The 26,505-nt window shown below is 41.3% G+C and overlaps 1 protein-coding gene across 1 annotated transcript in view; it reads right to left on the reverse strand.

Annotated features, from left to right (window-relative positions):
• Positions 1 to 26,505, reverse strand: part of TPH2 (tryptophan hydroxylase 2) — a 95,433-nt gene that overhangs the window by 61,982 nt on the left and 6,946 nt on the right. Inside the window, exon 5 of the mRNA XM_028532422.2 lies at positions 21,996 to 22,063. Within this exon, the coding sequence (XP_028388223.1) occupies positions 21,996 to 22,063 (68 nt within the window). The remainder of the gene's footprint in view (positions 1 to 21,995; positions 22,064 to 26,505) is intronic.

Genomic DNA, 26,505 nt, shown 5'->3' on the forward strand with positions numbered 1-26,505 from the left:
ATAATAATAGCTCATCTCTGAGAGCTGACCCTAGTGCCAGACACTTTTTAAGGTTAAGTGTCTTTATATGAACTAGCCCATTTGATTCTCACAACAGCTCCATGAGGTAGACACTGTTATTATCTCCATTCACAGATGAGGAAGTTGAGGCTCAGAGAGATTAAGCTATTTGCCTAAAATCATAGTATCAGTTTTAACACCCACTCAGCCTGGCTCAAGACTGGCTATAGTCTTAATTGATTGGTACAATATATACCAATGAAATAAAAAATGTATTCCAGACACCAACTTATTTTCACATACCCACCTAAAATATGGCTTACAGGTAAGTATGCTCATACGTAACAATCTCACATACAATTATACGTAAGCATGACACTAGCATGTATTTGTGGGTGACAGGATTTTTGTCGATACTCTCACATTTATTTACTCATCTAACTTTCTCAATAAGACTGGGGTGCGGTTCTGGGGTCCCCAACAGGACACCTGTGCTCAGGGAGCGAGGAACGCAGGGCTCCAGTGTGTTTTTTCTAAACTTTGAAATTTGACATTTAGAAAAACAAAAACTGTACTCATGGGGAAAATCAGAATCTATTGCACTTCTGTGTACTTTAGGTCCATGGGGTTTTGTGAATTGTACGTGAAAAGGATGACAGAGCAGCATCCTGGCCTTTTTAGGACCTAGGATATACACCCATGTATCATTATGCGTCAGTCTGTGGATAAATGTTATAATACATGTATTTCAGCATCCTAAAACACTCTTCTGGCCCCAAACTAATCACTCCATTATTCCAGGTTCTAGAGATAGCCGCCAGCAATTGGAGCCAACCACCTCCCTGCAGGGCTTGGTAAGAGGCAGCAGAAATGGCCCTACCACCAACCAAGTCCTCTTGAACCAACCAGCCCACCCCAGACCCCACCCACCAGTCTAACAGGGAACAAGAGATGCGTAGGATGATGAGGAGGCCGGGGGTTGAGAAAAAGGGCAGGTTCTTTTCCCTTCCCTGAGTGAGGATGGAGGCTGACCCATGAGAATCATTTAGAGGGACTATGGATGCCTGAGAGAAATGGGGTCTAGACCCCTGCTGAGCGACAGGAGCAGGGGGGTTCCTCATGCTGTCAGCAGAGGGGAGGCTGTAGAGACACAGTTCTGGGAGGATGTCTGGAAGCCTAGGAGTATGACACACTGTGGGGAGGAGAAGGGATCCTTGCCACGTGTCACTTGAACTCTGAGGTTCATGTGCATGTGGAGTCAGGTGCTCAGGGAAATCTAGAGATTTCCATGGGATCCAATGTGACATGCCTGGGAGGAAGATGGGGAAGCCCCACCCCTCCAGTGTGCTCCGTTCTCAGAAGGCAGAAGAATGTTCTGGGCTTCCCATCACCTTTGGGGAAGAAGCACTGAAGGGCAGGTGTGTGAGGAGTGCCCAAGCTACGGCGTGCCCACCCTGAAGAAGAGGTTGGTGATGTGACCACTGACAAGGCCGAGAGGAGGCAGGGCTCATATCTGCAGGTGCAAAGGTGGAGAGAATGGTCTTGCCCCAAAAGAACTATACATAACACTATGCAGAGACCATTTCAACAGAGTCCACCCCATCAGAAAAATCTGTCTGAACCAGGGTGAGGGTGGCCCAAGGCCTGCCCACCTATGGCATTTTAACAATGCTGTAAAAACTCCTCAATTTCCCCCTTTCCTCCTTTTAGTCCCAACTCCAGAGGAACTAGGTCCTAGAAGGAAAAAAAATGTTACTGAGAACCAGAGTACACACACACACAACTACCAATAACTGAAGTGGAGAGAGGATACATGTTAAATCAAGTTTGATATTAATCTTTTTTTAAATGAACAGGACTAGGTCTTAAATACCCAAATGAGACCATACTAATAATTGAAAATGACAGGAAATTAGACGTTGCTAAGAAACTAGCTTCCCAGCAGGAAAGTAGGATTCAACACAATACAGTTGAACGCAGTGAGTAGGGAAAATAAAACCGTTTTATGTAGGCATAAACCCCAACAAGATGAGACTCCTCAACAAACTAATTATATGTAAACATTACCATTAGATCTCTAGGGAGCTCCTCCATTTAAATGGAATTAGTTGGGGGCCAGAATTCTCAACAACTACCAAAATTATTATTCACAGATTTTTAATTCACTGGAGAAAAACAGATGTCAGTAAATGCTAAGGCATTATAAACACGACAGGGACCCAGGGCTCAATGAAGTCACACTAGGAAAAGGACTAAAATGGTCATGATGGGTATTTGGCCTTGATAATGGGGAAAACTCTTTGGTGTGCTGTGTTACTCAGAGATAACTAAAAACATTCTTTGAAAATCCTGAAGACTGTGGGAGGCATCTTTCTGGCTGTAAGGTTAAATCCCACTCTTCCTAGAGGCAGGGGGATGATTCTGAAAAATCTGTCTTGTCCCTGCAGAGAGGAAAGAGTAGGAAGTACATAGACAAACCTAATTGGGGGCAGGTACACAGAGCTCTTTGTAAGTCCTGAGCTCGTTAAAAGAAAGTTGTTCAACAAGTACATTTCGACACTGAAATCCAGGGGCATGTACCCCACTGAGGTTGAAATGCTGGGGTCTTTGTATAGCCAGATGAATAAGCAACAGCGCTTTCCTTTTGTTTAGCTACTCGTTTGATCTTCTCCTCCAGCAGGTCCAACAGCAAGCCACTTTTCTTATACATACTTTTTTAAATTTTAAATTGGGAAGGACTGGAAAATATTTTATTATGGTGGTATGCCCTGGCTGCCGCCTGGAGTCTTTGCTGCTAGAATTCTTACCAGGAGATGCAGTTTTGCTGCTTGTGTTACCTTTAGAGAAACTCTAGTGTCAGGAAGCAATTCCCCTATTCAGTGGGGGAAGATGTGACAGGCTGCAACTGATAGTATTTACATCAAGATAATAAGACTGGCTGAAACACAACATAGATTGTGTTCTTTGAAAACATCTGGATTTCCTCGGTGGCAAGGACTAAACAGAACAGAAGGTAAACAGAATTGGTTTACGGGATGTGTGAATCTGATAGAAATGGTTAGGAATGAACTCATTTTCTATTTTATTTTATTTCATGTTCCTAGGGGCAGGAGACACGTTACTTATTCAAGAGCTGTTCATCTGCCTGGAGTAGACTTGCCCCTCTCATCTCTGCTTCATCTTTTCTCTCCTTCCCCATGTTAGACATTTCTCTCTTGATTGACATTTCCACCTGGGGGTGGCAGCAGGGAAATAAGAAGAGGTGAATGTAAAAGCCATCAACTCTGCAACTCATTAGCAATTAGCAACTCCTCTAAGGGTCTGGCTGGGGCCTTTGTGTAGAAAGATTACTGGGAAAGAAGGCAGGAGGTCTCTGTCTTTGTTCCTTCTTGAATTATGAGGCCCATGTGCTGCAGCTGCAGTCCTCAGTATACATTCCCTAATTCTGCACTGTTCCCAAGGAACTGTCTGTAATTCATCCTCTTTCCTTCCCATCCAAGAAAGCACGTTAAGAGTACACAACAGTGAGACTGACATTATTCTCACATTTTTAGAGAATAATCCTGATTTTGACCTACTTTAATTTTTTTAAAAAATATTTATCATTCACAAAATTTACTATTGTTACCAAGCATTTGTTACACTTCTCACAACTGAGGTGACATGACAGTGTGCAGAAATGTCAGTCAGTCCTTATGACTCTTACTATGCCAGTTACCATAATGTCACCTAGTACTGTGCTGGTTGGTACCACTGTCATGAAATAGTTGCACCTGCAGTCAGGTGTCTCCAGAGTAGAGCCATGTGGTCAGTGAGTATTCAACAGGAAGATGGCTTATGTCCCTGAGACTGGAAAAATGTGGCCACAAGCCAGAAGAAGTGTGTGTGTGTGTGTGTGTGTGTGTGTGTGTCCCTCCCCTAAATGGAGTGGATGGATTCCTTATAGTTATACCAGAAAGCAAATGTCATTTTTTTTCTACTGATTTCTAAGAGTTCAGGAGAAAACTCTAAGGCTCCCACATCTGATGAAATTATATTTCATAATTCAGACCATAAAGGACACTCAATAAGTTTATAATAAAATATAGATATGTAATACCTAGAGGGGAAAAAAGTAAAATTTCTAAAATTATTATTCTGCTAAATCTATTCCCCCATTACAATACATGCTCCTTGAAGGCAGGGATTTTGTTTGCCTTGTTCATTTTCACATCTCTGCCACCCAGAGCAGAGCCTGGAATACATAGCTGCTCAGTAAATACTATTTGCTGGATAAGTAAATCAACCAATCAGGCCAAAACAAGCCACAATTGGAAGGTTGAAAAAAATCATATTTGTGCATCAGACAGTCTGATACGTATTCATCTTGCCTCATCTCTGCTTCATATATTTTGATTGCTATGGAAAAAAGCAGGTCAAAGATTTTGAGATTTTAATAAGTTTTCTGGTAGCTGCATTTATCCACTATGTATTACATAGTTTACAAATAAGGGGTTCTTTTTTCCAATTACCTCAACTCAGGTTTCCTAGGCATTGTCACCCACCACACTCGTAGCCAGAATTTCTACCAGGAAAGAAAGCAGCATATATAATCCAAAGGGTCATAAGAGCCAAACTTTGCTACACACAGACCTGTGTCCTATGCTGGGCATCTTAATAAATGAACTTTCAAAGATATTTTCAAAGCTGTAGGGCATGATGATTGAGTGTTATTTTTCAAAAAGGAAACTTACAAATCACTATAGCGACTTAACAACCAACGGAGTGTACCAAGATTTCAAATCATTCAAGTTGTCTGACATCAAGTGGCTCAGTAAGGGCTCATTTTGTGAGGAGACTGGGCAGCCCGCGTCCCTGAGCTAGTGGTCGAGGTCAAGGCACACGCATACTCATTTTCAGCTGGTCCCCTAGGCCAGTCAGGTAAAGAGCATTTGTGATCACATATTTTATTTGCTTTTGCAAATGCGTTTTGCGCACATGAATTTTCCTAAATGAGTCTATGGGCCCTAAGGAACTTTCAGACCGTAGAAAGCAAAAATGTGAGTTTGTTTTGTTCCCATTGTTAATATCTGTGCTGCCTTTATAACAGGCATAATGAAAATAAACTACCGCACCCAGGGAGCCTCAGGGAGAGAGAAGATTTAGCTCCTGGAAATTATTGGTTTTTATTCATCCTGTGCCTCAGGAGAGGGCTTCCCACCATTCTCTCACCTCGCAGCAAGCCCTCTTCACATTCAAGAGGAGTGATTTTCCTCTGCCAAAACCACCATGAAATTAAATACCAACAGCAACAACAGAGGGTCTAACATCCATTGAAATGTGCGTGCTCAACACGCACAAAGAAGTGGAACTCAAAGAAGGCGATCCAGAAAAGAGTTTAAACTCCGAAGCAGTCAACAATCTCAGGCCGCTGGGAGGAAGAGACCCAGGCTCTAGAGTCTCCGAGAGCCCACTTTCAAACCCATACATCTTGCACCTTGACCAACAGGAGTAGAGTGTTAGCAACTACTGCGCTCCCACCTCTTTCAGGGGTGGGGGAGGGAATGCAGTTACCCACAGTCCGTGACCTAGTAATAGCATCCACTTGTCCATTCATCCATTTAACTACAACAAGAATATAACAGCACATGACATGGATTATATCACACGCTGCTCACTGTCTATGGTGATTAAATGACTATTTATGTCATCCCTATTTTACGGTTGAGAAAACTGAGGCTTATAGACATAGTAATCTTCCCATTGTCATTCAGCTAGTACGTGGCATAGCAGGGACTCTGATTCAGGAAGGCTACCTCCAGAGATCCCACTTTTAACCAACACATTTCACTGCAAGGTATTGAGTACCTAATATGTATCCTGCGTTGAGTTTGGTCTCTTTTCTCTCATTTGAAACTGAGCGGAATAAGACAACCGCACAACACTGAGAGGATCGCAAGACACGTCACCTGTAAAACACCTGGGCCAGTGCCTAGTGCTAGTGCTTCTCCTCCTCTGGGTATGTAGAAATGAGTAAAGTTTCATCACTTCCCAGCAGGGGCGGGAGTAGGTCTGGAGATGACAAAGAAGCACTTTTGTATAAATCCATTCACCTCTTGGACAGGATGTGTGGAAGTTATTTTAACCCTTCATGTTAGTGAAAATCATTTTACAGGAAGAATGCTCATACCTCATTCCCTGAGAAGCACATTAGAATTTGGTGCGACTTTACCCGGACTTGTCAGTAATACGTGGACTTACTGTGTCAGTATTTCTCATGGCTGTGGAAGCCACGCTATAATCAGACAACACCCTACTGAGGCATTCGTGTACATCTAAAAACCCCACCAAGCCCCCCAAATGAAAGGGCAAAACCTTTTCCAAATCAATTTTCCCTTTTGTTTTTCTTTCCAGCTGACTCTCAGGCTCCCTTCCTTTCCACCATTGAGCTGAACTCCAGTAGTGAGAAACATTTGGCATGAAAATGATTCTCCCATAAAGCCTGATGGCTTTCAAACACTTACAAGAACTGTGTATTTCATATATACTGAGAATTCTGTACAGAGCAGAATAAGTTTTTAAAAACCCAAGTCACTGAATTCTGTTGCTCTTGTTTGCAACTTGATTGATTCCACTTACGTCAAATGGCAATTGCTCCACAGATTTTTTTGAAAAAGAATGAAAGGGTGTGGCCTCTTGGGCAGGGAAAGATATTTAGGTTCTACAAGAAAGGCACTCTTAAAATCCCTAGTGTGACCTTCCTCAGAAACTATTCTAGTCATTTGGGAAATGACCCTAGTACCACAAATACTTGGCTTTGTTCTACTTTTCAATTTACTGCTCCACTTCAAAGAAATTAAAGTATCAACAACTGGTGTTTACTCAGGAGTCACCATGTACCCAGACAGCCACATAGATCTCAGCTTCATTCGAAACCTGGGAAAGCAAATCAATGAAAGATAATGAAATGGGACAAAATTAGCTCAGTTGGGAAGAAGACATATTTGCCTTCTAGAGTGACTCTTCTCAAAAAGACAGAGAAGATAAAAAATTAAAGTTTGGTCCCACAACACAACAGAGCTTACAATTCATCAAGGTGACCATCTGCCAGTGAAACTGATGAGGAAAATGTCATTAAGAATAAAAATTCGCAACCGCCCAGGTAAGGGTTTTTTTCCCTGTTAAGGAAGTATAACTTTTCCCTTTCATTCTTTGTCTTCTATTTGTTTTGTTTCTAATTAAAATTCGCCTATCTCAAATAAGTAATATAGCATTCACGACTCCTGTTAGTAATGTTTTTCTTTAAGCTACATTCTGAAACCGAGCAGGCCCCATAAATCATATGTCTCCTTGCATGAAATGAGAAATGCTAAGGTCAACAGAAATTTCTGGAAAGGTGGAAAGGTGGAGCCACCTCAGTTCTTTTTCTGCAAGTTGCAATAATTGCAAGTGCCTCTTGGGAGAAACTCAGCAATGGGAAGTAGTCCTCCAGCTCAAACTAAAGCTACGTCATCACAGTTACCTGGAAGTAGGAAAATCCCAATATGCACAGAGAAAAATTCTCAGATGTCCTATGTTAAAATACAGCAGGTTGGAGAGTGAGAGAGAAAGACAAGAATTATTAAACAGTCCATAGCTGTGGGGCAGCTAACAAATGGCCATGCATATTCCTGAATGTTTTGCATCAGCTTTCAGGTGTGTATTAGCTGACCGCTAGACGCATGCATCCTGCCTATGCATGAGCATTCAGGACTGTTCCCTGTAACCAATCCAAAATAGTAAATGTTTCTGCATAATGGGATACTACACAGCTGCAAAAAAGGAATCTTATGTTTTACAACAGAATGGATGGACTGGAGAGCATTATGCTAAGTGAAATAAGCCAGTCAGAGAAAGACGTGTACTGTATGATCTCACTTATATGTGGAATCTCATGAACAAAATGAACTAACAAGCAAAATAGACACAGACTCACAGGTAGAGAGCAGATGACAGCTGTCAGGGAAGGTGGGACTGGATCAGGGGTAGAGGGATTGAGAAAACAAGAGAAAAAAATTCATGGACATGGCCAAAAGTTTGGTGATTGCAGGGGGTGGTGTGAAGGAGGGTAAAGGGGGGATAGATGGTGATGGAAGGAGACTTAACTTGGGGTGGTGAACACGCAATGCAATGTACAGACGATGTGTTGTAGAATTGTGCATCTGAAATCTGCATAATTTTGTTAGGTGTTGTTACCCCAATAAATTCAATTAAAAAAAGAAAAAATTAGAAAAAAAGTAGTATATGTTTTTTTATAGACCATGCACCTGTCCTAGAACTGCCCTGCTTCACATTTTCCCACCCTCTCCTCTGTAGCCAAAGTAAATTCTTTCAAAACAACTTCCATCTTTCTCCCTCAACACATAATGTATGAAAGCTCCCATCCGCTCCAAGTCAGGGGACATGTCACCTGCTCCGCACAGTGCCCTGCTGCTGGTGGTTTAGACTTTATACCCCAGCACCTGGTCCTTTTCTGGCTAGCAAATGGCTCAGTAAACCCTTTTTTGGGGGAAAGCTTCCAACTAGAAAGTTTTCTAACACTGGGCGTGGAGAGTAAGAGGCAGGGCAGCACACAGCTCTATCCAGTCCAGTATCTGCCAAACACTTCTACTCAAGGAGCCTGCCTTTTTCTCTGGCCATCCATCTCCTTCCATTCTTTGTAAATCTATGGCTGACTCCTGCTGAGTCATCCAGCCAGGAAGAGGGAACTGAGACCTCCTGAGAAGAGAGATGCTGGCTTAGGAGTCCAATACGTTTATTCCAAGGCACATCCATTCCATAATCTGTGTCTATTCAACGCCTTAAAATGCATGGCATATTACTGAATCTCAGTCCCAGAGGGCTTCGTTTTGACAATATGTAGTACTTGGGGCTGTGGGGACGCGGTGGGGAGAGGAAAGTGGCAAAAAAATGCCCTTCTCTGCTTTGATGCAGAGAGGAGGTTAGACTCTCATCACCATTCCATGTTGAATATAGAATTCTCTCTGTAACGGAGCTGAGTAGAATATTCACAAGCTCACCCCAATTGAATGTGCCTGCTGGGCTGGTGATTGCACTTTTCAAACACACTAGTCTTCATTTGGGGCTGTTTTGTTTTAGAGTCGCTGTTTAGCTGTGTACCTACCCTCAGAGCAAATGAATCACAAATGGTGCAATTTCGTAAATCAAAAAATCAAGAAATAAATAGGCTAGCAACTAGAAAAAGCCAGAGAAAGACAAATCTCGAGTGATTGTTTTTCAAGCCGAAGCCCAGCTCTGTTTATTTGCATCCATAATATATCCCATGAGGGTCAGGCTTCCAGCAGGAGAAGAGCCCAGGGCCTGAGAGAGCAGAGCGCAATGACTGCACAGGACGACGGCGTGGGGCTGCCAGCCCAGGGCCAGGCAGACGTCCCAAGCACTCTGCGAGAGACGGCACACAGCCTTGGAGTCCACAGGGCTGCTCTGAGTCCTGGCTCCATAAAACCTTAAGTGTATTAAATGCATTTCAAACATGCTGAGAATTTTGTAAAGACAATGGCTTTTTAAAAAATTCCAAGTCACTTGGTTGTGTCATTGTTATTTTCAACTTGTGTATGAAAACACCTACAGTGAGTGGAAGTGTTATAGCTACCCCATCCCCCTAAAAAGATGTGACTTCTTGAGCTGAGGAGACACTTAGATTTTGTCAGAGAGGCACACTGGAAACCCCCAAAAGTGGCCTTATTCAGAAACTCTTCTGGTAATCTGGGGAATAAACCTCAGGTTACAAATAGTTGCTTTTGTTCTACTATTCAAATTATTGCTCAATTTCACAGAAATTAAAACATTAACAACTGGTGTTTATGTAGGTGACAATCAGCTATAGCACCTTTAGTAAGTTTCTTAATGTCTCTGAACCTCAGTGCCCTCATCTTCAAAATGAGCACAATAATGCCACCTGCCTCCCAGGCTTGTTGTGAGGTTAAATGAGAGAACAAAAGCAACATGTTTAACATGGTGTCCAGCACATGGCCAGAATTTAACAAAAGGAAGATAAAACTACCCAAATAAGCCAGCTAAGAGGTCCACCTATGGTGAATAGTGCTACCCCCAGCAGCCATTCAGGGATGCTTCTAACACAGCCCAGCCCCAGCCTGTGCCCTCTGACCACAGCCGAGACTCACTGACCTGGAAAGACCGTACAGAGGGTCACTTCTTCAGACTGAAGAAGAAAGATGTGTGTGTGAGTTACATGAAACTAAAAGGTGTACATACACAAACACACAGACATTTTTTGAAAAGCTCCTTTAACCCAGCCAACCATGAAGCCAAAAACTCCTTAATTCATTCACTCCTTAAAGTCCTTTATTCATTTCAAATGAACTTAACAAGTGATTATATGGAATCAAGGAACCATTAGCAACTTAGTAACATGTGATAATAATGTTCACATTATCATGGACCCAATACCAGCTTATACTGGTCAGCATCTGGGCTCTGGAAACATTAATCCTCTCAGTAATAAAAGTATATATTGCGCTTATTTTAAGAGGAGGGCACTGAGACTCAGAAACATAATGTCAATGCTCATGGCCACAGAGCTTGTAAATGGAGCAGGAATTCAAACTCAATTCTGTCTAGCTCCAACACCTATCCATACCACCCACGTTCTGCGGCACCACGCCACCTCTGCTTTCTGTAGATGGTGCATGAACACCCACTGTGGTAGAGCAGTCACGGTGGGTCTTAAAGAAAAAATAAGTGAAATGTATGTGTTAGCCAGCTTCTAAGACAGCCCCCAGTGAACCTCGCCTTCTGGTATCTATGCCCAGGTATAGCCCCCTCACACAGCATGTTAGGGTTGGGCTATGAAACCAATCGAATTCATCAGGACTGGTGGTATGTCCCATCCTCGGTTAGGTGGATTCTGCCTTGTTCTGTTTGGATCACTTGATTTGGGGGAAGCCAGGTCATCTCTTGAGGGCACCCAGGCAGCCCAGTGGAGAGGCCCTTGTTGGAAGAAACTGTGGCCTCCAGCTGTCTTCTAGCCCCACTCAAGCCCTCACATGACTGCTTCCCTGGTCAATGCTTTGACTCTGGCCTCATGAGAAACCCTGACCCAGAACTAAGCTAAACTGCTCCCTAATTCCTGACTCTGAGAAACTTTGTAAGGTAATAAATGTTTGCTGTTTTAAGCTACTCAATCTGGGAGTAATTTGTTACACAGCAATAACTAACTAATACTGTGTAAAAATCAAATGGAATTCAGGGCTCAAAGAAAGTCTTGGTCAAGGCGGGCAGAGAAGGGTGTTAAGCAAAAGGTATTAAGATTCAGGGGTGACCAACCTTTTGGTGTCTCTGGGCCACATTGGAAGAAGAAGAGTTGTCTTGGGCCACACATTAAATACATTGCAATACGTAATCACAAAAAAAGTCTCACAATGTTTTAAGTAAATTTATGATTTTGTGTTGAGCCCCATTCCCAGCCGTCCTGGGCTGCATGCGGCCCGCAGGCCACAGGTTGGACACCCCTGGCAGAGCATCGTGGCAGAGAAAAAGGAGAGATCAGCTGAAGTGAGAAAACTAATGTTATAAAAAGATTAGCAAATTCTTAAATAGCACCTCCAAATAATTGTTCTAAGTGTTGTTAGCATATTAGCTCATTTAATTCTTACAATAATCCTGTAAAGCCAAAGTAGAGTTACCCCTATTTTACAGGTAAGGAAACTGAAGCGTGGAAGACAAATAACTGGCAGGTGTCCCTCAGCTGCTGAGTGGCTAAGCTGGAATTCACCCCAGGAGGTCCAGCTCTAACTTCCTGATCTCTGCAGCATTCCACACACGGCCTCTCAGACCAAAAGAGAAACCGGAGAAAGTAACGGAGGCCCTACAAGCAGGGTGGGGTCTGTGTAAACCCCAGGCTTTTGGTCTAGAGTCATTGATTACTGTTTTGATAAAGATAATAGTCAAGTACTTTGTATAGCAGTGCTCCTTTGACTTCATTTAATCCTTTAAAATACTCCCGGGGAGAGACAGTGTGATGCTATTATCTTTTATTTTACTGAGGAGAAAACTGGGGCTGAGAGATGTCAAGGAACCACTTGAATCCCTCAATTTGAAATCAAGTGAGTTTCCTTGGCCACTTAGGAATTTTCCCACTTTAATTGGAGAAAATTATGACATGTTGAAACTCCCTTGTTTACCTTATCCACTGACATTTGCTTTTACTTATTTGCATTTCAGATTCCATGGACTAAAAAATACAAATAAGCAGAGCGAAAAGGAAGTAGCCCCATGAGAAGAATAGGGGGTGCATGTACCGCCTTAATTTCAACCAGGAGAAAGTCCATTCATAGCAAATCACAGAAATATTCAAAATCAATTTAAGCAAACAAGAGTGGCATATGCAAGTCAGAGCTTAGGGCCTCTTTCTAAGAGAGTAAGATGGATTGAAATAACTACCACTACGCCCACACAAATATAATTGAATTAAATATGCATGCATATTGTTGAGGAGTGATCATTATAATGGCCCCCAAAGAAAAATCTGTTTACTTCTAGTCAATTAAAAACATATATTACTAATTTCCCCCCAAAATATAGCAACTGTGAAACCCACAGAAGCACAGGAAAGCTAATGCTGAGGTTGAAATACAAAGGTGCTGATGACAAAAAACTGGAGAATATCACACAAGCCTTAGAGCTACAACATCACACTTCCACTAATAATAAACTGCAAGTCTATATGCACTTCACATCTTCCAATCATGGGACACTTCTTTGTTTGTTTATACTCGAATTTCTTTTATGCGGGTCGGGAAGGACAGGCTGTGATCCGCATCCCTCACCTAGGACGTTAAAACGGGGCCCAGGCCTTCCAGGGCCCTTCTTCTCAGGCCTGCTATGGAGAGTGATATCTCACTAATGAATGTTTCCTCTGCTGTCATTGGTGAGGCCATTAGGTCTTCCTGACACTCATGGCTACAGAGCTCAGGCATATCTGCAGGCGGTGGTAGGCTCAGGGTAATCAATCATGTTTCTCAGCAGCACTGTCAATCAGGAACTCACCTGAGCGGCACCTATCGACCATTCTCAGTGTGCTGACACAGTCCTCGTTGCCTCTCCTCTTTCAGGTTCATGGTTAGACAGACTTTGAGCCTGCTGTTTTCTCATCATAGAGTGGAATCATTTCATTTTCTCTGCGTGTGTTGATTCTTCCCCTGCTTTATCCCTTAAGACTATCACAGTATTCGTTACCAACTCCCCAGAGGGCCTCCTGGACATGGTTTCAATAGATATTATTCTGTATTTCATATCTTTCCCTTCCCTTTCCCTTTAGACAACTCAGATTACATCCTGCCAATACCAACAGCAACCCCAAAACATCTCCACTCCATGTTTGTCTGTATTTCTAACCATATATTTGACTTCTTTTCAGTGTCCTGAAAACCTTAATGAATTATTAACAGGAATTAAATTGATCTCCTCATGTCAGAATGGTCTCTAACTTTACTACCAAATGATGTTTGCAGGAACCTCACATGCTGGATTTTTCAGGACCACCCTAATTTCAACAAATCTGCTCTTACACCAGTGGTTCAAGCTGTGGTTTGGAAATCAGATCCTAGCACACTGCCAGAAACGACTCAAATGGGCTTATTTTAAGTAATTATTGTATTGACATCATTTTCCTTTGCTCACTCAGAAAGTCATTGGCACTAGAAAAAGCTTTTTCAACTAGAACCTGTAGCTTTATTTTTTGTAAAATAAAAGCAAACCTTACTTACTACATGACAAACTGGAGAGGATGACCCAGGCCCTCTGGGGACTTGTTAGGACCTGTGACCCCCCCACCCCAGCAACAGGCCACCCCCCTTAGCTTGCAAACACACATGTATTTACACACACACAAATGGCTATCCCTTATCCATCCTCAAACTCATACCTATAGAAGCCATAGAGTATGGCATGAAAGACATTATGAAATGACCTTTTTCTCTCATGTTCTACAAGTCTTGCCTTCGTGTTTTCCAGATTTAAGCACTCCTAGTAGGCACCTTCCTAACTCTGTCCACTGACAAGAAGTACCCGAGGCAACTGTCAACCTGTTACCACCAGTATTTTAGCAGCTGCCTCCCCACACACAAATGGGAATATGATTACTTTCTTTGAAATTTCTCCACAAAGAGATGTATTTTAGGAGCTTCCATCCAAGATGGAGAGATAGGTAGATACGTTTTGCTTCCTCGCACAACTAACAGAAGGATAACAACCAACTTAAAAACAAAACACAACCAGAAACACTGCCAGAAAATTGAACTGTATGGAAGTCCAACAACCAAAGAATCAAAGGAGACATACTCACCCAGACTGGTAGGAGGGGTGGAGACAGGAAGCCAGAATGGTGAAGAAGCTAGGGTGGCAAGGACATGCAACAAGGTGCGGCTGGCGGACCAGACAGTCCCCACATTTGCATGCAGATAAGCTGGGAGAAACAACTAGGGAGTGAGACAAACCAGGCAACCCAGTGTTCCAGCATGGGGAGATAAAATGCTGTATATGGGGGAGGAGTCAAAAAGGGCACAATACCACTTGCTCGACTCTTGCCCCACTTTCCCTCACTTTCCTTGCTTCCCACAAGTGGATTATGCCCTTTCAGGTGTTGATTCCCAGGTGGGTGGGCTTGTGTATGTTCTAGGGTCCCATATACCTCTCCAATGGACTCTCCTCTGAGACTGGGAGTTTCTCCCACTGCTGCAGCCCCCACAGATTTTTACAGCCAGAGGTTTTGAGGCTTTATTTCCCCATACTGTAACTCTGGTTTCTGTGGTCTTTCTCACTCCCCAGTTGTCCCTCCCAGCTTATCCACTCACGAATGTGGGAAATCCCATTCACCAGCCACCACTTCATCTGTTCGGTTCATTGCCTTGCTGTACATCCTCTCCACCCCAGCTTTCCATCTCTACCCCTCCTACCAGTCTGGATGAATGTTTGTTCTTTAATTCCTTGGTTGTCAGACTTCCATGAACTTTTATTTTTTTGCAGTTCTGGTTATTTTTTTTGTTTTTATATTGGTTGTTATCCTTCTTTTGATTGTGTGAAGAAGCCAAGTGTTTCTACCTATGTCTCTATCTTGGCCAGAACTCTACAGCAAGAGGAAAGAAGTTATCTACAAAGGACTTCCCATAAGACTGTCAGCTGATTTCTCAAAAGAAAGCTTTCAGCCAGGAAGGGGCTGAAAAGAAGTATTCCAAGTCATAAAAGGCAAGGACCTACATCCAAGATTGCTCTCTCCAGCAAAGCTATCATTTAGAATGGAAGGGCAGATAAAGTGCTTCCCAGATAAGGTAAACTAAAGGAGTTCATTGTCACTGAGCCCTTATTATATGAAATGTTAGGGAACTTATCTGAGAAAAAGAAGATGATCAAAACTATGAACAGTAAAATGACCACTAACTTACAACTATCAACAACTGAACCTAAAATACAAAAAGAAAAACAAAAGCAAACTAAGCAAACAACTATAACAGGAACAGAATCACAGAAATAGAGATCACATGGAGGGTTTTCAGTGGGAAGGGGGAGGAAAGATAATGGGGGAAATAGGTACAGGGGATAAGAAGCATAATTGGTAAGTATAAAATAGACTAAGAGAGGTTAAGAATAGTAAAGGAAATGGAGAAGCCAAGGAACATATATGTGTGACCCATGGACATGAACTAGGAATGGGGGGGGGGGGTACAGGATGGAGGAGGATAAGGAGTGGGGGGGAATGGGAAAACTGTATTATCAATAAAATATATTTTTAAAAAACTCTCTAGAGAGAAGGATGTTCTTCAGACAAAAAGCATCAATACATACAACAGTCTTTAAGTGGGAAACTGAAGGAGTTTTATTCCAAGCATTATGTCCAGGAACATTTGAACTACAGTATTAGGCGGCAGCAAAGAGAAACATGTACAACTGTCTTTATTTGCAGAGGACATGATACTGTACATAGAGAACCCCAAAGATTCAACCAAAAAACTACTAGAACTGATAAATGAATTCAGCAAAGCAGCAGGATATAAAATTAATATTGAAAAATCAGTTGCATTTTTATATGCCAGTAACAAACTAACAGAAAGGGAAATTATAAAAACAATACCATTCACAATTGCTACAAAAAGAATAAAATATCTATAGTAAGCCTAACCAAGGATGTAAAACACCTATACTCAGAAAATTGTAAGACACTGAAGAAAATACAAATAAGTAGAAGTACATACCATGTTCATGGATAGGAAGAATTAACATAATTAAAATTTCCATCCTATCCAAAGCAATCTATAGACTCAACACAATTCCTGTCAAGACTCTAATGACATAATTCGCAGAATGAGAACAAATATTTTAAAAATTTATATGGAACAGAAAAGGCCACACATAGCAACAGTAATCCTGAGAAAGAAGAACAAAGTTGGAGGAATCATGCTACCTAATATCAAACTATACTGTAAGATCATAGTAATCAACACAGCATGGTACTGGCATAAAAACAGACGCATAGATCAATGGAACAGAATTTAGAGCACAGAAATAAACTGATACCTTTATAGTCAATTAATAATTGACAGAAGAAGCAAGCACAGACAATGGGCTAAAGATAGTCTACTCAATAAATGGTGTTGGGAAAGTTGAACCTGTTGAATTTGTTTTACCTTTTTTGTTTTACCTTCATTCTTTGACCTTTTTCTTTTATTTGCTTTTATTGCTATGTTGTTGTTTTTTTTATTCTATGGCATGATTCAGTGTATTGTTTTTTTAAATTCTATTATTTGGGACTCTTTGGGTGTTTTTTCTTGCATCCTTTTCTTTTTTCTTTTTTAACCTTCATTTTTCCATGTTACAATTCATTTTAAGTAATAAATAAAAGTTATTGTTTATATTTTAAATTTGTGCCATTCCTGAGCATGACATACATTCACGATGCTGTGCAAGCATCACCACCAATAACTAGTTGCAGGACACTCCATCACCCCAAAGGGAAACCCTGAACCGGAAGTGCTCATCCTCCACCCCTCCTGACACTGGCAACACCTCATCTACTTTCTGTCTCTGCTCCTTTACCCATTCTGGAAGTTTCCTATCAATAGAATCTTACAATAGGTGCTTTTTTGTGTCCACTTGCATATTTTGTTTGTTTTTATCTGAAGTAGCATTTTGATTATTTCAAAGGGAAATTCCAGATGAATTATAGCAAATAAATAAATAAATATCTTTTTTGGTTTGTTCATAATCTTGGGGTACAGACCACTGTGTGGGTGTGATTCCAGGGCCAGAGCCAGTCAGTATTATTTCAAAAATGTCAAGAGGAAAGAAGACTCCCAAGCTCATTTTACCAGGCCAGCCTTATCCTAAATCTAAAACAAGATAAAGACTCTGCAAAGAAAGAAAATTATACGCCAATATCCCCAATGAGCATAGATGCAAAAATCCTCAACAAAATGTTAACCCACCAAATCTAGCAATACATTAAAAAGATCATAGAGCTTGATCAGTGGGATTTATTCCTGGAAAGCAGGGTTAGTACAATATCTGCAACACCACATAAACAAAATGAAGGATAAAAATCATATGATCTTATCAAACGATGCAGAAAGAGCATTTGATGAAATTTAGCACAAATTTATGATAAAAACTCTCACCAAAGTGAGAATAGAGGGAACATACATCAACATATTAAAGGCCATATATGACAAATACACAGCCAACATCATACTCAATGGGGAAAAACTAAAAGCATTTTCCTTAAGATCAGGGACAAGACAGAGTGTTTACAATCACTACATGTTCAAGATAGTACTGGAAGTCCTAGCCACAGCAATCAGACATGAAGAGTTAATAAAATACATCCAAATTGGAAAGGAATAAGTAAAACTGTTGTTAATTGCACATGACATGATACTGTACATAGAGAAACCTAACTATTCAACCTAGAAACTAGTAATGCTGCTAAAAGAATTCAACAAAGTAGCAGGATACAAAATTAATACCCAAAAATCAGCTGCACTTTTACACACCTATAAAGAACTATCACAAAGGGAAACTGAGAAAACTATCCCACTTACAACTGAATCAAAAAATAAAAGTAAAATACCTAGGAATATAGTTAACTAAGGATGTAAAATACCAGTACTTGGAAAATTATGAGACCCTGAAGAAAATACAAATAAGTGGGAGTATATATCATGTTTAGGGATAGGAAGAATTAACATCATTGAAATGTCCATACTATCCAAAGCAATCTACAGATTCAACACAATTCCTATCAGATTCCAAAGACGTATTTTACAGATCTAGAACAAATATTTTAAAAAATTTATATGGAACCACAAAAGGGCCCACATAGCAACAGCAATCCTGAGAAAGGAAAACGAAGTTGGAGGAATCGCTCTACCTAATATGAAACTATGCTATAAGATCCTAGTAATCAAAACAACATGGTAATGGCATAAAAAACAGACACATAGATCAACAGAACAAAAAAGAGAGCCCAGAAATAAACCCACACCTTTATAGTTAATAAATATTTGGCAAAGGAAGGGAGCACAATAATTTATTCAATAAATGACGCTGGGGAAATTGGACAGACAGATAAGTGCAGAGAAATGTACCCAGAGCACATTCTTATACCACACACAGGAATACATTCAAATGGATCAGACTTAAATGTCAGGCCTGAAACCATAAAATCCTAGAAAAAAACATAAGCAGTAAAATCTCAGACATTGTTCTTAGCAATATTTTATCTGCTATATCACCTCAGGCAAGGGAAACAAAAGAAAAAATAAACAAATGTAATTACATGAAGCTTAAAGATTTTTGCACAGCAAAGAAAACCATCAACAAAATAAAAAGACAACCCACGTAATGGGAGAACACATTCACTAATACATCTGATACAAGGTTAATACCCAAAATGCATAAAGAACTTATAAAACTCAACAGACACACACACAAAAAAAAATCCAGTTAAAAAAATGGGCAAAGAGTATAAATAGACACTTCTCCAAAGAGGACATACAGATGGCCAATAGATATATGAAAAGATGTTCAATGTCACTAATCATCAGAGAAATGCAAATTAAAACTACAATAAGATATCACCTCACACTGATTAGAATAGGAGTCATCAATAAATCAACAAATAACAAGTGCTGGAAAGGGTGTGGAGAAAGGGAACCTTTTGCACCTTTGGTGGGAATGCAGGCTTGTGCAGCCACTGTGGAAAGCTGTATGGAGATACCTCAAAATATTAAAAATGGATCTGCCTTTTGACCCAGTGATCCCACTTCTGGGAATATATCCAAAGAAACCTAAAACACTAATTCAAAAGAACATAAGCACCCTTTGTTCATTACAGCATTATTTACAGTCACCAAGATATGGAAGCAGCCCAAGTGTCCATCAGTAGATGAGTGGATAAAACAACTAAGGGACATTTACACAATGGAAGAGAACTTGGCCTTGAAAAAGAACAGTTTACCCTTTGCAACAGCATGGATAGACCTGGAGAATGTTATACTAAGTGAAATAAACCAGACACAAAAAGAAAAATACCAGATGATCTCACTCATATGTTGAATCCAATGAACAAACCAAACTAACGAGGAAAATGGGGACAGGCTCATAGATGGAGATCAGGATGACAGCTAGTCAGGGGGAGGTTAGGGGTGGAGGGATTGAGCAAAAAGGAAAAAGGACTCATGGACATGGGCAACAGTGTGCAGAATGGCAGGAGGGGGTATAAGGGGACTAAAACATAATGGAAGACATACAATAAAAAATTTTTAATAAAATATATTTTTAAAAGGTGAAATACTCATATGATCTGAAGAGAAACCAGAGTAAAAAATATTTTTTTAAATACAACTAAAGAATTAAACATAGGTCAGCTGGAAACCAAAGACAGTCTGTGGAAAAGGAAAAGCAGGGAGAATGCAATAATGACTGACAGTTATGATAACCAATCATGTGCCAGGCACTAGGCAAAGCACAGCCATGCATTCTCTTTCAAAATCCTTACAACAGCCCTGTGACATGGGTCCCCCTGTTAGACACACTTCCCAGATGAAAAAATGGGACTCTGTGATGTTGATCACCCATCTAGGAAGAAGTGGAGTCAGGACCCAACACCAGATCGTCTGGCTCCCATGTCCCAGTTTTTATTCACCTTGGTAATAGTCAGCCACTGAGTCTCCTAGACTCAGCACTGTCCAGGAGAGAGGGTTATAATGGCCCTATATCCCAAACTGTCTTATTTCCTTTGACTGTATATCCACTAAACAACCTTCAGGTTATAATTTGGCCTTTCTGGTGTCATGACAACAGGGAAATTGTAAATTGCATGAGCGTAGTTTCTCCCTATAAAATTAAGAATTGCCGGTGTCTTGTCTACCTTGGCCTCCTGCTCACTCAGTTAGGGAGGGTCAGGTCCTTAAGCCTGAGTCCTCCACACCACCCTCCCTCCCAGCTTTGTAAACTGGGGCCAGATCCTGGAACACCACAGCTGCATCCAACCCTCCAACAATATGCCTCCAATGGTATAAAATCTCCACCATTTCCAACCTCCAAGTTTTACTTTTGTTTCCCATAGATATCACACCTCAATGTCCCTCTTTAGCTATGGGGAAATGGCAAATGCAAACATGTTAATAGTTTGAGAGCTTTATCCTCTGTATCAACTATATGCTCTTTTCTTCCCCTCTCTATATCAACATGTTTTCTTTAAAGCAAAAAGACTCCCCATATCAATTCTCCTTAAAACTAGTTAACTCATATATACTAATTCTATTAGTGTCATCAAGATCAGCTTGCCTTTGTCCAGCTTCTGGGCTCCATTGGAAAGAAATATATAACCTTTGAGCTAGTTCCTTGATCACTACACTAACAAATTCTTTCCAACAGAAAGAATTTTATATATATTGCTCATATATAATACATTAAATATAGCATCTACATATAAAATACATTTGTATCTACCTTGTATCTAAAGGAAAAGGCTCTGCCAAGCACAGGTCCCCCCAGGTCCCAAAGGCATGTCCTACCTACACCCCTTCTCAGGACCCACTGATACAGGCATGGCCTGATTCCACAGGGAGGAGCTGTGAACCAGGGGGAGCTAATCTAAACACACAACCACTTGCCAGGGCCTGATGTGAAAAAGTGAGCTCAGGCCATCAGAGCGCCACCTTCAAAATTTGACTAGGAAACACCCAAAGGCAGGGTTAGAAATGATGGTGCTGAGAGTCAAAGAGGGCATGAGGTTGGGTTTGGGCCAGCACAAGCCACCAGCACACTGACACGTGAGGGGGTAGAAAGTTACAGTAGTCTAAAAAGAGTCAAGAAGTTGTGTGGAACTGAGATGAGAATAGAATAGATTCATGCAGAAAAGCATGTGCCAGGTAGTCCTGGTTTTCAGAATTAAAACCAGTAGAGAAGGAATGAAGGATGAGTGGGGCTTAGGAGGAGGAAAGGAAGAGAACCAAAGAATCGAGGGTAATTAGAAGTGAGCAAATGAGTGGCCCAATCAGAGGTGTGATAGAAAACCCCCTCATTTTGCTTTAAGTACCTGTATGTCATATTCCAAAGGAAGGAAGGAAGGAAGGAAGGAAGGAAGGAAGGAAGGAAGGAAGGAAGGAAGGGAGGGAGGGAGGAAGTCAAATCAAAAGTAAAATTAAAGTACATTTTCTGGGCCCTGCAGAGCACACAAAAATGGATCCTTGTCCTAGCAGAGCTGTGAACACAATGGTGGAAATGTGGCACTTGGCATGCAGCTCGCAGGCCTCATTCCCTTACAATTTTACCTGGGTGTCAGATGCCACTGTTGGCTGCAGAGTTGGTGAGTGTTTAAAACGGTTCGTGTCTGCCTTCAGAAAAGTGAAAGTGAAGGGAAGACAGGTGTGTTTAACACAGCATGTGTTTTTTCTAACTAGCCAGCGACAATTTGCAGAAACAGTTATACAAGTACTTACTATTTATAACTCATGGCCACATCCACAAAATACTTTCTTCTCTGTCGATAGACATTGTCCTTAAATCCCTTAAACAGAAGAGAGATTAAGTGATTTAACAGAGTGTCAAAAAAATTAGCTGCAGAAGGCCTAAAGGAAAACCACTGCAGTGGTGAGTATTCAGTTCAAGTGTACATTTTTATCCTTGTGTGGCCACCTTGGTGACACAGGCAGAGGGGAGTTGTGCTCGCAACAAAACTTCATCGCACTGGGACTGCACTAATCTGGGAAGTGCGGGAGTTTGAGCTGCAGTTTCCCTTCCCACTCTGTGGGCAGAAAGGCATAGTTAAGTACATAGATACAGTGAACAACATCCTTTGGTTTTTATTTACATATAAGATCTTCAACACAAGTGAATCTTACCCTTTTCATGAAAACACATCCCTTTAACCTCGTTATTCGGTAAGTTAACCTAAATTTAATTGCCTTGTGTAAATGATCAATAAATGGGCATTTATTAAAAACTCCATCTTTCACAGTAACTATCAAATCCCCAAATTAGTATAACTTAAAGAGGTTTTGCTGTATTTTATGAATATAGGCACACAATGCAAAACCAATTATAAGGGACTCATGCACAGGATAGTAGGTTAGTTCCGTTCTACTCTGGATTCCTATGACTCCAGGGAGTCTTTAGCAACTTCAGGACTTTTATCCATCATCATAACACTTGAGAAATTAAATATCCTGTCATTCTTCGCTCATGTGAAGAATTCTCTCCTTCTGAGAGAATTTCTTGGTTTACTCAAGAATCTCTCCTCTTGTCAACAGGCTTTCCATTTTCTTTTTCTTCAGGTACTTTCAGACAATCAGTTCTCTCCAGGGTTGTTTCTTCAAACTGCTGGAAGCCCAGAAGGAATTGTTTCAACTTAACTTTCTACGGCTGCAGCCCCATAAGAAAACAAGAAAGTGGTGGCCACTCTGAGAAGCGGGGATCAAAGGAGAAAACAGCCACTGGGGTCAGAGGCTCTGAGAGGAGAGCCGCTGCAGACCCCCACAGGCCAGCCCACCTCTGCCGCTCCCCAGACACTTCTGCAAGGCAGGTTTTCCAGCAGGAACTCAAACTCATAGAAAATCGTTCTGCTCTCTATCCTGGCAGAAGGAGAACTTGCCTCCAGGCCAGAAGTCTTCACAGGAATGTCTGCTGGACAGAATTGAAGAGCTGCCATTGCCAGCAGCCTTTCTCTCAGGAGGGACAAGGGATTTACTAACGGAGAGAGACAGAGTCCTCTGAGATCACCCAAACGCCCTGCAGAAATGAAGCTTCCTGCCCTAGCAGCTCACATCGCATGTTCTTCCTTTTGCCAGGAACTGGGAGTTTTTAAACTGAGGCTTACACATGAGCCTTATGAGTATTACAATGTGTATATACAAAACTTTGTGACTGTAGTTACCACATTCGCAAGTGGGCCTATAACCTAAATAGGGGACTGGTGAGGCAGAGGGTATATATGATCCAGCTACAGAGGACAAGTTTCAACACTCACTAGAACCAAGCAACCTAGGATGGTTAAACTGAAGACATCCAAGCACTTCTATTACTCAAGAAGAAAGCAGGCCGTGACAAAAGGAAAAGAGTCATGTGAAAAGCACAGCATCTGTTCCCCAGCTCCTGCCAAACCGGACACCATGGTAACAGCATCATAATCTGCTGGGCTTCCTGAAGAATCTCAATGGTCTCTCTCCTCAGCAAACACCTGCACCTTTTCCAGGCATGCGAGAGAGTGATTTACTCATCATGCCTCATTAGCCTAGTGTGGCGGTGATTGCACAGACGTTGTGAGCAATCCAGAGCTTCCAGGACTGAACCATGGACTGGCAAAATAAAACAGGGATTATGGCTGCATGAGCAATCACAGGCACTCATTCCATTTGCTCTGGAGTTAAGCCAGGGATAAGGTTACCAGATAAAATACCAGTGTGATATTTGGAGTATACTTCTAAGAAAAAAATATTGTTGTTTACCTGAAATTAAAATTTAATTTGAGCATTCTATATATTTATTTGCTAAATCTGGCAATCCTTGCACTCAGAAAATATCTACTAGACACCCACCTTTCCTCTCTCAGTTTAAATCAAGGGAGGCTGAAGACCAGGCCAGCACCCGGAAGTACTCAACTAAATGTACACTGACACTCAACCAGCTATCCCAAACAAGTCACCCTGGGAGTTTCAGAGTCACCTGAGAGCTTTAAATACTACTCCAAACCTAGCTGCATTCCCAGATGCTCTGATTCAAGCACTCTGAAATGAGATCCTGGCATCAGTGTATTGTTTAATTCCCCACAGATCATTTGAATGGAAAGCCAGGCTGAGCATCACTGAGCTAGGACAATAGTTCACAAACATTAGTGCTCATTAACAAACACCTTTTGGGTGAACCTTGAACCATGTTATGAAAGACCCTCCTAATCTAGATCCTTGCTACTCATTACGTGGTCTCTGGACCGCTGCAGTAAGCCTCTAACAGGAGCTCGCCACAGATAGGCAGCTCTCTAGAACCTCAGGACCCCCATCTGAATTTTAAGAAGATATTCCAGGTGATTTGTTTTTCCATTAAAGTTTGAGAGGCACTGACCCGGATAGATATTTAGCCCTTCCTAAGGACATCGGCAGCCTGACTCACATTCCAAGCCCCTTCCTTCTGAGCCATCCCAGCACTCGGGGGCCCGGCCTCTCACAATAACCCCTCTCAGGCCTGGGATTATTCTGAAGCACAAAAAGGCCTGAGACAACAATTCCATCTTCATCAAATAATGACATAAAAAATATCAACTTGCCAATATCAAATTTTGCATAATGAACATTTGCTGTGCTTATAAAAGAAATACGTGTGGTAAAAAATAAATGAGTGAGGTAGGAGATTGCTAAGTACTTGCAATTATTTAAAGTGGGTGTAAATAAAATAAGAAAAGGCATCATAAGGTGAGTGTGATTGGGAATAATGGACAAAATTAAGCATAGGACAATGTGCACTGGGTGTTGAATACATTTTTTTCACAGCAAGGTCAGTGGTTCCTGTGGTTGTTCCATTAAAAGGACTAACCCCTGTCTCCAGGTAAGTAATTTTCAAACTAAACTAAGGGGAGCAGTTGAAAGTAAGTTAGCAAGAAATCCTTTAGTCTCCAGGCATTGATCTGGATGATTTAATGCAGCATTTCCATTCCTGGAATTAAGTATTCACCCTTGCCAAAATGCTTTCCACTTCCTTTATTAACTAGGCTTTGCAAATGCCCCTTTGAGGTCATTAAGAATTTTATTTCCACTTTTTACATAAGGAATTTGAGGTGCAGAGGTAGAGGGACTTGTCCAAAGTCATCCTGCAAGTTAACAGTTGGCATCCGGGCAGTCCTCTTACTGCTAACCTCTCATGCCAGACTTGTGTTCATTCTGGCTCCTTTGAAGGTGGGGAAGGGGAAGACGACAAATGGGCAACTCCTGAAGTCTCTTTTGAGTGTTTTTTAATGTTCAGGAGCCTTACATGGAAATCACCGAATTTTTCTGAAATTTTAGGCTATGATGGCAAATATAACACACTATGTCTTTGAGTAAATTCAGGTTTTGAAAATAATGCAATTGAATTGGATGTTTAGGTATGTTTGACCATTTGTATGAATTATGTGTTATGAATTAGTTTGGGTATATTTTGCCAAATGGCTGGTTTGACTGAAAATGTTCATCTTCTTGAAGTTGTCACAGTTGTCCTTAAAGTACAGTTCTCAAACTCAAGTGTAGGCTCATTAACACAAGCCCCTGGAGGCTGCTCACACAGCCAGTCTCAGGAACACACTCAGAGAACCGCTGCATGGAGACCCACTGTCCTACTTCCAGATAGCCTCCATTTAAATAAAACGAATATCTATAAGCCATTACCCTCAGACCATAAACACTCTCATAAGCATGACCGATCTGCTTGGGTTTTGCCTGTTTATAGACAAGGGGCACATGGTGGGGGGGAGTGCTTGTAATGAATGAGAACATTGCTTATTTCTCCCAGACTATTAACTATACTTCATTCCAACCATAAAGAAGTTCCAGGTCTCTCGTGTTAAATAAAAACTAATGTAAAGGGGGAGGGAGGGAATAGTGGGAAATACTTACCTACATATCATATTTCTTTCAAGGTGGTCATTTTTATTGAAGCAGGGGAGAGATGGTGGTAATAGATTCCAGGTAGATGTGGGAAGAGATGCCTCTTCCGTCACGGCCTTATTCTAAAACCCTCTGCCTTTCCATTGAGACTGAAGTCCACTATATTACTCTACTCCTAACTACTTCCAGTCAAGGAAAATAGCAAGGAGAATTTTATTTTCTCACTGAGCCCCATAATGCCAATTCTTCCCTAGTTTCCCAAAAGAGTGATCAATTTCAGTTCATCGGTTTTCCAGGGGTCACCATCTGCAAGTATATTTCAGGCTGTCTAATTCTACGGAAGTATTCTCCAAGGTTTAAAATTTCCGCCTCTATCCAA

Source organism: Phyllostomus discolor, chromosome 2, assembly GCF_004126475.2.
Source record: "Phyllostomus discolor isolate MPI-MPIP mPhyDis1 chromosome 2, mPhyDis1.pri.v3, whole genome shotgun sequence".
Taxonomy (NCBI): Eukaryota; Metazoa; Chordata; class Mammalia; order Chiroptera; family Phyllostomidae; genus Phyllostomus; species Phyllostomus discolor.